At 28.0% G+C, this 11,894-nt stretch overlaps 1 protein-coding gene across 1 annotated transcript; it reads right to left on the reverse strand.

The window, feature by feature from the left end:
- On the reverse strand, nucleotides 1–4,588 carry LOC127276804 (odorant receptor 2a-like). Its single transcript, XM_051297459.1, has 3 exons — nucleotides 4,385–4,588; nucleotides 4,137–4,292; nucleotides 1–51 (listed from the first exon to the last, which is right to left on the reverse strand). The coding sequence occupies exons 1-3, from the start codon at nucleotides 4,586–4,588 to the stop codon at nucleotides 1–3; spliced, it is 411 nt and encodes a 136-aa protein (XP_051153416.1).
- Nucleotides 4,589–11,894: the final 7,306 nt, after the last annotated feature.

The following is an 11,894-nucleotide window of genomic DNA, read 5'->3' on the forward strand; positions in this document are numbered from 1 at the left end:
TTAATTTGATTTCCTCATTATATTATAAGCAGAATAAGAAGTTTTTAAAATCTATATATAGAATATTGTCATTGATAGATTTTCAGTTTTTTATAACCAAAAATAAAAAAGTAATTTTATTTCTTTCAAACGTGGAAATTAAAAAAAAATCAATTTGAAAAAAATATCTACTTTTTTTGATAGTAGAAAAATTTTCAGTTATTATCAACTTTAAAGTTTTAGGGTCATGTGACTGTTGGGATACCACACTTTCAATGCCTCCGTCTATTTTTTCGCATAATACATAAAGTTAAAGTTTTATAGAGAATTCAAAAAATTATTATAAAGAAACGTTGTTATGTATTAATATTTTGTTAAAAATAAATTTAGTTTTAAAAAATTGCATATCTGAAGAAAATTAAATATGAGGGCAATAAGATTTTTCAGTTTAAGTTGTCATCCAGATATGATAATATTTAAATAAATTTCAGGAAATTTCTGGATAAAAATTTTGATTTATTATCATGAAAAACAAATCAAACGTTTCGACACCAACGTTGGTGTCCTCTTCAGTGATTAAAACAAATATAACTGTTGAAACAAAATTTTCAAATGATAACCTCAAAAATTTTTAAACTAAAATACATAAAAATTAAAAAGAAACTACTTACTATATTTATAAATTTTGATAATGAAAAATATCAAAATAAATATAAAATAATTAACTACATAATTGTCTTTAATTTAAAAAATTTTGCTTCAAAACGTATATAGAAGGTAAGACAGACTATGGTAATAGCAAACCTTATTCATAATTCTTAAGTCTAATATTGGTTTACATGTAAATTACGTTTTTACGAAGACCGCGAACATTTAAAATACAGAGCAATCGAAAAAAATTTTTCTCACGTACGAGATACACATAAAAGGCCTAAAAAAATTACAATTAAAAATTATTATATTAATAAACAATTAGTTTTCACAAATTTAGAAAAATGTTACTTGTAGATTGCATTTTCACTAAAGAAATTCGACTTAACATTCAAGTTTTTTATTTAAATTGAAAATGTCAGTCTTTAACCTTCGCTTGACAAGATGCCCACCCAGGGTGGGCCAGACAAATTGAAATTGACATATCTTCTAAAGTTTTGCCTTAATTGAATCGCGATTTTAAGTCACTGAACAAAATCTTAAGAACTTTCAAAAAATGTAAAAACAAATTTTTAAAAAAAATTTCTTCTTGATTATTTATAACTTTTATCAATGTATGTACGGAGATAACCGGGATGATTCAGATATTTTTTTAATTCTATTTTACAAAAAGACTTGAAATCATGCAGACTTTTCACTGTGAGTGTTTTATGATGTCAAATAATAGATATAAAAAATATTATATTGCATTTTTCATTTGTTTAAACAATTTATTGTTATTATTTATTAACTTTCTTTGTTCTGCACCTAGAAAGATGCAGTTTTTTTCTAATTTTGCAATTTATCAAGCCGAATATAATAAAAGATAGATTTGATGTAAAATTATTAATTCAACAATTGTTTAAACAATTTATTGTTGTTATTTATTAACTTTTTTTGTATGGCACCTGGAAAGTTGCCGTTTTTTTCTAATTTTGCAACTCATCAAGCCGAATATAATAAAAGATAGATTTGATGTAAAATTGTAAATTCAACAATTGTTTAAACAATTGTTAAATTAGTAAATTTATGTCAAATCTGTCTGGCTATATTATATTCGGTTTGATAAATTGCAAAATTAGGAAAAAAACTGCATCTTTCTAGGTACACTACAAGAAAGTTAATAAATAACAACAATAAATTGTTTAAACAATCGTTTGAATACTAAATTCATATAAAATCTTCATGTTTATTATGTTGAGCTTGTTAAGTTGCAAAATTAGAAAAAAATTGCAACTTTCTTGGAACATTATAAAGAAAGTTAATAAATAGCAACAATTATTTGTTTAAACAATTGGTTAAATAGTAAATTCATATAAAATCTTTGTGTTATTATGTTGTGTTTGTTAAGTTGCAAAATTAGAAAAAAATTGCAATTTTCTAGGAATATTATGAAGAATGTTAATAAATAGCAACAATTATTTGTTTAAACAATTTATAATAATAGTTGTTGCAAATTGAATTATATATTTTATTTTATTTATAACCTTTGAATTAATAACTACGAAGAAAAGGTAACAAATTTTTAAAATTCTTCTACTGTCGTATGTATATTTGAAAAAGTTATAAATTATTAATAATAAATTGTTTAAACAAATAAAAAATCAACAAAACTTTAATAAAATATATTATTTGGTAACAAATAACAATTTTGGAAAAAAACTGAATGATTCTAAGTTTTTATTGCAATATACAAAGAAGAAAACATTTGGCCCACCCTGGGTGGGATCATGTCAACCGTGTATATAAAAAGTATCCAGTCCGGCGAAGGTTAAGTTGACAGCACAGTTTCTATCTTTTTTTATAAACAACATTTCCATTAATTTTCATTAATTATGGTTATTATTCTCTTTTTTGTGCTTTGACAATTCATTATGATAATATTCACATCTTATAAAATTAGACTTATGTTCATTTACTCTAACATTTAAAAGCCTTTCAGTTTCTCCCACATAAATCGCATCATAATTATTACATTTTAATTTATAAACAACATTTTTCTTTTCCAAATTCGTTAATTTATCTTTGCCAATGTTAAAAAATATTTCTGATATAAAAGGTATTCTAAAAATTGTATGTAAATTATATTTTTTAATTATTGATTCTATTTGTTGAGACAATTGATCATAATGGGAAATTACTATTGTATTATTGTTATTAAATTCTTTATTTTGGATCTGTATATTATTATTCTTTACAAAGCAATTAATTTTATTTAATCTTTCATTAATATATTTGTCAGAAAAACTTACAATCATGTAGTTAATTATTTTAACATGTTCCCTTAGTGGGAACATGTTTTTTTTTGCTATTTTTCATTATCAAAATTTATAAATACCCAGATAGCACGGAAACTTGCAGCAAGCTTGCGGCAAGCTTACCGTGCAAGCTTGTCTAGCTTGCCGCTCAAGTTTGCTGCAAGCTTGTCTGAGCTAGCGAAATGTCCCACCCAGGGCAAGCTTGCCGTGGTTAGTGTCTGTCGAACCCGGGTTCAATTCCCAGTCCCCTTAAATTTGTTTCGAAAATTTTCTCGTTAACTTTCCAAATGAAAATAAACAGGACATAATTAATAATAATAAACGTCACAAAGATTTTCAAATTTAGAAAACAAATAAATTTTTTTTTAATTTAAAATGTATTTTTTAAAAATTGCAGCAAACTTTCCAGAAGCTTGTTGAAATTCTCCTGCAACCTTACATAGCAAGCTTACAGCAATCCTTCACGGCAAGCTTGCCGCAATCATTCTTAGTATGCTTGCAGCAATATTTCATGGCAAGATTGCAGCAACCTTTTCTGGAAAGCCTACAGCAAGCTTTCAGGGCAAGATTGCCCTGAGTGGGACATTTCGCTAGCTCAGACAAGCTTGCAGCAAGTTTCCATGCTATCTGGGTATAATAAGTAGTTTCTGTTTAATTTTTATGTATTTTAGTTTTAAAATTTTTGAGGTTATCATTTGAAAATTTTGTTTCAACAGTTATCTTTGTTTTAATCACTGAAGAGAACACCAACGTTGGTGTCGAAACGTTTGATTTGTTTTTCATGATAATAAATCAAAATTTTTATCCAGAAATTTCCTGAAATTTATTTAAATAAGATTTTTGTCATTTCTGCAAATATATATGTAATTTTTTAAGAATAAATTTATTTTTAACAAAATATTAATATACCCTGTCATATAACAACAAATTCTTATACTTTTTTTGAGTTCCCCATAAAATTTTATCTCATTCTGTCAAATACTTTGGGAGAAAACCTACGGGAAAGTTTTACATGTGGAATCACAACTATCACATGCTCTTAATTGCTAAAATTTGTTTGGACCTGCCAAATTGAATTTAGCATTTTTGTCCGAATTTCTCTTACAGGTAAGTAATCATTTAATTTTTTTCTGAATTAACTCATAAAGTTGATAGCATACTTATGAAGAATGGATGAATTAATGAATATAAAAAAATTTAAATTGATACCTTTAAAAAAGTTTCAATTGACATTATAATTAATGATGATCCACATAGTTTTATTGGTTGACTTGCTCGCATCATTATTATTAATAATGATTGTTTTGTTTTCTTATCCAATAAACTCCAGTCTATGTTATATATTACATCAGTAACAGACATACTCTATAACATAACAGATGTACATATGTTGTTTTTTATTTAAAATGTGCAAAATGTTTTTTATCATTAAAAAAATTATTATAAATTTGATATACCTTTTGAGTCATAGCTTCTCCAACATAACAATACAAAAAAATCTGCAAAGTGAATGTACTTAAAATTACTAAGGCTGTCCAAAAACTTGGATTATCAACGTTCACTTTTGTCATGTAATATCCAGACGAGCACAAATTTACTGTAGATATAAAAAATTGTATTGAGACTATAAAACCAAAAGTCTTGTTTAATTGTTTTTCCATTCTGAAAGTTGAGTTTTATATATATATATTCATTATAAATCTTAAAATAATTTTGGAAATAAATGATAAACTGTCTTTAAAATTCGTTTTAATAAATTATTCAAAATTTATAATTTATTCTCAATAATAGGGGAGAGTCGGTTAAGTTCGTATTTATTAATAATTTTATCAAAAATTAATATAAAATTGCACTGTTTTAACGGATGAAGTATTATGTGGTAACAATGATTTCAATAAAGTTTTATGATAATCATTTTGTTATTGATTATACTTATCATTTACAGATATATGGATAAATAATTTTATTATAATTGTGAAACATAATATTTTATGAAAACTATATTTTCAATATTATATAAAAACAAGTTGTAAAAAAATAATTTTTTTTAAAATGTTTAAACTATTATTGTCGTGTAAGTAGTCGAACTTACTCGCACCTCAGACGAATTCATTAATTTTTCACTGACACTTCAATTATAATAATTTATTGAATGTTTTTATTAATAAATAATTCAATTTATTTTCTTATTCTTAAATGTTGTCTTTTTACTATAAACAAGTTTTTATACTTAAACATTAAATTAAGTAATTTTTTTTACTCTATCGTTTTTTTTGGTCTAATAACTTACCCGACTCTCCCCTACCATTGTGCAAGTTGAAAACTTGTATTTTAAAAAATTCATTTTTATTTTTTCCTCTTTATTTTAGATTTTATATAAATCTGAATTTTGATAACCTATGTTGCATAAAATTAAAAAAACGATGTTTCGATAAAAAAAACAACCGACAAATCAGATGTTTTAGACATAATGAAAAATATTGAGGATACTGTTGGTAAATTAAATATTAATAATAACATTAAAGATGAGATTAGAAACAAGGTTTCCAATAATATAAAATTTAACTCCAATTTAACTCCACAATTTTTTAAGAGAGAACCCGGAAATAATGTTTACAAGCTGCGATAAGGGTAATAGTATAGTTTGTCTTTACAAATCCTTTTATCTCAACGGTGTTTCTAAATTACTTTTCGACACTTCTTCTTATAAACTTCTCAATAGCAACCCACTTAAAAAACTTCAAAATAATACTAGTAAAATTCTACAATATTTAAATGATAATGAATTTTTAAAATACAAATATCACAACAATGCATTAACGTTAACTGCTACTGTTTTATCAAGATTCTATGGTCTCCCAAAAATTCATAAAAAAGACATTCCATTTCGTCCTATTGTTTCATTAATAAATAGCCCTACAAATTTTTTAGCAAAAACTTTGTACTATAAATTAAAAGATAATATCTGTATTCCCAAATCGAAAGTGTCTGTTTTGAGAAAACTCACTTTATAAGTTTAATTTCAACTTTTTTGCTGCTTCTATTATAGGTACGTTATTTTTGAGCACATATTTGAAAAATTTCAGAAAAAATGAACAAATTTCATATATAGCATAATTTTTAATTTCTTAGTACAATAGATTAAAAAATGTTCCAAAAACACACTTTCTTCGATGACGTTAAATTTCAAAAAATCATAACTTCCTTCATTTTCATCAAATAAAAAAATAAAAAAATACGTATTTCCTTATTTTTCATATAGATTTCGAAAAAAATGTTTCAGACAAAAAAAAATTTTTACTGAAAATTTCCCATAGAAATGCCCCATATAATATAATATATAATATAATAATAATTATTATTATTATATATGATAATAGCCAAGTAGCGAATTATTTAAAGCAATTAATTTTCTTCCCACTTTATATAAATACTTACGAAAATATAAACTCATGATGAAGTATACAATCTTTTATAATCTTGTATTCACTTTGATAAAAATTTGAGGACAAATATTTGCCCTGATTTAATTTTTGAATTTCAAGAAGCCGATTAATTAAAAAGTCCAGTTGAATACAAATTTCTTGCATTATATTGACGGGGAGGATTTCCATTGAAGCAAACAAAAGTGTTGCTAAAATGGCTGAAAAACATTCAAAAAAATAAACTGACCAAAATTGTTTTCTCGTTCTAATAGTAAAAGGAATCCAATTGATATATGGTAACGAAATTACAGGTCCTGTTGACATTAGAGGCAATGATGAGTATAACGTTGATGTAAGAAAAGCGAAAATCACAAGAGTTCGAGAATTGAATCTGAAAATTGCTTATTACTAATAGTTATAAATATTAAATAAATTAAATTTTCATCTTTTATTAAGAATTTAATGTCCAAAAAAAACGTTTGATAGCTGTCAAAATTTTGTCAATTTCTTTAAAATCAGTTTTTATTTTAGAATTTTTAAATTAATCGCAAATGAATACAAGGTTTTTGGAAAATATTTATAGGTACTGTTATAAAGTAATTCTGAAAGTCAAAAAATATTTGTCATATGTTGTAAAATTAAATATTGGTATAAGCGATCGAAAAAAATTCGAAATTTCTCAAATTATAACAACAATTCAATTATTGTTCATATAATATATGATTTTAAGAATGTAAAATTTTAAATAAAATTCAAAAGTGTGTGTTTATAGCAGCGACGTTTCGTTGGCAAAGGTTTGCCAACCTCATCAGGCTAAAAATTTATTAAATATAGAAAATTACACTTCAAAGTATATAGAAGTCCAAGAAAACTATTTTGATGTGATTTAACAACAAATAACATACCTAAATTAGTTACAACATAGAACATATGCTAACACGTCAAGATAAATTAAACATTGTTATTTTTTCATGGACACGAGTCCATGTGCCTAATTGTAAGTAAAGGAAAGAATGTTTTGTTTAAGGTAAAAATGTCTTCCTTTCTGTTAATAGTAAAAAGATTTGTTGTTATATGAAGTTTCTTCTTCTTCTTGTTTAAATGTCCTCTTGTAGAAACAAATATCCAGTACTAAATAATATTTCTGTAAATATACGTAGTTGCGTAGAGATGATTCATCCAAACAGAATAGTTATATAGCAAGGTTGTTGCTCAACAGGAAAGATGTTGGCTGTTTAATATCAAGTTGACCAGTAGGTTAGTAACTCATGCGCCGTTATAGGCAGTTACTGTATTGCAGCACTTCCGTATGAGAGGATAGAGAACTGCGCGAGAAATTTGAATTGAAAGGAGAAATTCAATTTTATGGGATCAAATTGTACTATTAAAAAAAGAAAAAACTGCTTAACTACTAATAAATCAAAATTAACAGCTAAATTAAAAATTTAAAGAGTAATTTTATTTGCTTTAAAATTTAACAATTTATGTATAAAGTTACATATGTTTCTATTTTTACTAAAAATCTTTCCCTCTTTCTTCCGCTCTCCCTCGTACCCCCCTCTATTAATTTCTTCTTTTTATTTTCACTCGTTACCTTTATTATTTATCCATTTATTTTACATCCCCCCCCTTCCTTCTCCTTCTCACATCTTATTTACTTATTTTCTCTCCCTTACTCCCACCCTCCCTCTAGGTTATTAACTTTAATTTAACATGATTAAATTTGTGAAAGTTATAGTCGAACTGAAACTAAATAAAAGTTAGTTAAAATATACTATTATATGGAACCATTAACTTGGGCGAAAAACTTCCCAATTTCATTAGTGGAATTTAAGTCAGAATTAAATATTAAATCATCTAAAACAAAATTATCAGGATGGAAGTGAGTAAGTCTCTGATTTAAAAATGGAAATAAGCTGGCCTGCCTTGAGAGAGACGTGGGCAGAAGCTCAAAAGATGGTGGAGATCTTTAAATTCAATACCTCATTCACAGCCCAATGAGAGCGTCCATCCCAGTCTAGCAAAATGTTCGCCAGTACGTATATGTGACGATCTCAATCTATTAATGATATTAATATATTTCCTAGGGCCATTGATGCTCTGAAATCAAGGCCGTGCAGACTTATAATTTACCCTATTAAAATACTGATTACGTACGGAACGATTATCGGAAAAAGGCCAGAGGTAACTCTGCCATTGAATATAATCTCTTTTAACGATCTTGAAGAGATCCCCAGGAGGAGCCCCCAAAAAGTTGCCTTAAGGATAGTTCAGGGAGTTTTTGGCACATCTATCGGCTTTTTCATTTCCTTTGATGCCTGTGTGGGCTGGAATCCAATAAAAAAACACACACAACCTCTCCTATTAGTAAGATCAGTTATGGTTTTGATAATTTTAACAATCAAAGGGTGAGGATTCGGACTACTAAAGCAATCGCGAATGTCACACAAAGAACTACGAGAATCTGTTACTATAAGGGTATTGTCAAAGTTACTTCTCGAAGCCTGTTTTAAGAAGGATAAAATTGCGTAATGCTCACAGGAATCACTAGACATCAAACCGCTGAGTCTGACTCCAAATTCAATGTTAATAAGAGGAATGACAAAACTTGAGCCAGATCGGTTATAGACAGGATCGTATGATCCATCCGTAAAAATTCTAACATAATCCCGAAACATAAAATGACACAATTCCTCAAACACAGAGTTCGAGTCAATAGCACCTCTAAGTTCACAACCAGAATCCAAGTCGATCAAGAGCGGTTTAGTGAGCTCGTCCCAGGTAAGGTCGAAAGAAGAGGGTTTCTTTCGGAGACCACACTTACTGAGAATCTCAGAGATGTCTCTGTGTGAATTGAGCAACGAAGATTTGAGTAGAAGTTTCTTTTCGCCTCTACGTGCCAAAGCTTCCGATCTCTCGCGCAATATTTTCAATTTAGGTATAAGAGGATTAGTAGACCATGAAAAATTTCTAATCAAATGATTCCTACTCAGAAATGCTCTTCTAAGAGATAAAGGAGGCTCGTCAGTTTCTGATAATAAAATACTAGTAGGAGTAGATCTCATACAGCCAAGGATAACCCTTAATGCCGCAAACTGAATCCTATCTAATATAGCCAAATTGGTCTTACTGGCTAAGGAAAAAAATTGACAACCCCACTCTAAATGTGATCTTATCATACACCTATACACTATGAGCATAGAGAGAGGGTGAGCTCCCCATGAAATTTTAGCCATTGTTCTTAAAATGTTGATTGCTTTCGTTGCTTTAAGTGCAATTTCTTTAATATGCCTGTTTCAAGTCAGACGTCGATCCAGATGGATACCTAGATAGATAAGATCCTCCTGAAGATCAATTCTAACCTCTCTCATCATAATATCTGCATTCAAGAATTTATCATTAGACTTCGAAAAAACAGTTAATTGAGATTTACCAGGAGCAATAGAAAGACCTATATTAAATAGCCAAGGGGTCCAAGCTTCAATTATGTCACTCCAAATCCTAATAGCCTTCGAGACGTCCTTCGATCTAACATATAAAAGTAAGTCGTAAGCGTACATTAACCATTTGACTTGATGTGGTATCACAGTAAAGATTTTACTCACCGCTAAGTTAAAGAGTAAAGGAGATAAGACACCCCCTTGGGGAACTTCCACTCCCGATACTTTAAATTCATCACTATCAAGAGAAAAGAACAAGTTTTTGGAAGAAACTATAAAGGAAACAAAGTTAGTGATTCTAAAAGGAACATGCAGTTATGAAGCCTATCATAAATAGCCTTTGGAAGGACATTGCTGAACGCTCCTTTTAAGTAAACCGCAAGCGCCAAAGTATGCTCCCTCCTCAGAAATCCCTGTTGGATGTCCATAACGAACAATGATACGCAATTATTAGTAGAGCGACCTCCTTTTTTAAGGATCATGCGTTCAAAAAGTTTACATACTACGGACATACCACTCTGGTATTCTTCCATTCATTAGGATAAGAAGCATTTGATTAAACATTATGATTATACGAATAAATTTAACCTGAATCCATAATTTTTAACTTCATACTTTCCGCTTCAAAAAGTATTCATAATATAATTTCTATCTTTGAATTTTACCAGCGAAACAATTGTGCTAACCTAAATCTGTGAAACTGATACAATTTTTTTTGAGTCACCCATTAACTAAAAATTTTTTTAAGTGAATGTAGCTTTAAATCGCTACGTAGCCAAATTTTCGTAGCGCTGTTGCCATTCGTAATTCCACTACAGATCATCCATGACAATATCAGAGACAAATGATGAAATTGGAAAAATTATTTTTTGTATCTTCTGACAATGTTTAATTTATCTTGACGTGTTAGCATATGTTCTATATTGTAACTAATTTAGGTATGTTATTTGTTGTTAAATCACATGAAAATAGTTTTCTTGGACTTTTATATACTTTGAAGTGTAATTTTCTATATTCAATAAATATTTAGCCTGGTGAGGTTGGTAAACTTTAGCCAACGAAACATCGCTTCTACAACGACACTTTCGAATTTTATTTAAAATTTTACCTTCCCAAGATCACATATTATATAAATAATAACTAAACTATAGAAGGATATAACTCTTATTAATTAACAATTCAATTAATTCCCAGTCAACACTTAAGCTTGCGGCAAGATTATGCCCTGCAAGTTTGCCGCGCAAGCTTTAGGCAATTTTAATCGTCAATGTTGCTGCCAACTTGCTGCAAGTTTCAAAAAAACTTGAAGCAAATTAGCTGTAGATTTACCTACTTGGCGATAAGATTGCCTCAATTTTAGACTACAAGCTTGCCATAGGTGGGACTTGCAATAGCATAAACTTGCACAGAAATCTTTATACAAGCTTGCTGCAAACTTACGTGCTGTCTTAGTTATACTTTACCTTACTTTGTTGATACTTATTTTATTAATTTCAATTTCTTTTTTATTGCGAGGTAAACACTTGTCATTTAAAAACAGGTTTGTAAAGGTAATAATATCCTTTCGATATATATTGATGTATGTTACTTTAAAAGCTATTAGAAATATTGAAGTACAAAGAAACATGTTTTGTAAAAGAATTTCCGTACTGTGAGTATTTTGAATAAAAACTATCATAAAAGAGAGTGCATAGATTTGTACAAAAGCCAAGATAAAAAATGTACAAATATTATAAACGCGAATAGACCATTTTGATGTCCAAGTTTGTGGTTTCCATATTCCTAAGTATGTTAATATTTTAAACGAAAAATCAGCAACCATTCTACCTTTGAAAATATATTTTATTCAGCTACATAGAATTTTTTTTAATTTCTTAATTTAATAATTCTTAAAAATATATTTTTCACTATTTTAAGAATTATTCAATAATAAACTCTATACACGGAAAAAAATAGTTCGTGAAACTTTCGTAAACTAGTTGTTCACTTTTGGACAGGCCCAAAGTTTGGAAATCTTTCATTAGCTTTTTTCAAGATTCCACAAACTTTTTTTTGTGCACGTACGCAGACATTGATTGTCATAAAGGGAGTGATGAACATTT

The sequence above is a fragment of the Leptopilina boulardi genome, unplaced genomic scaffold, assembly GCF_019393585.1.
Source record: "Leptopilina boulardi isolate dan_hultmark-lab unplaced genomic scaffold, ZJU_Lbou_2.1 LbouV2_154, whole genome shotgun sequence".
NCBI classification, from domain to species: domain Eukaryota; kingdom Metazoa; phylum Arthropoda; class Insecta; order Hymenoptera; family Figitidae; genus Leptopilina; species Leptopilina boulardi.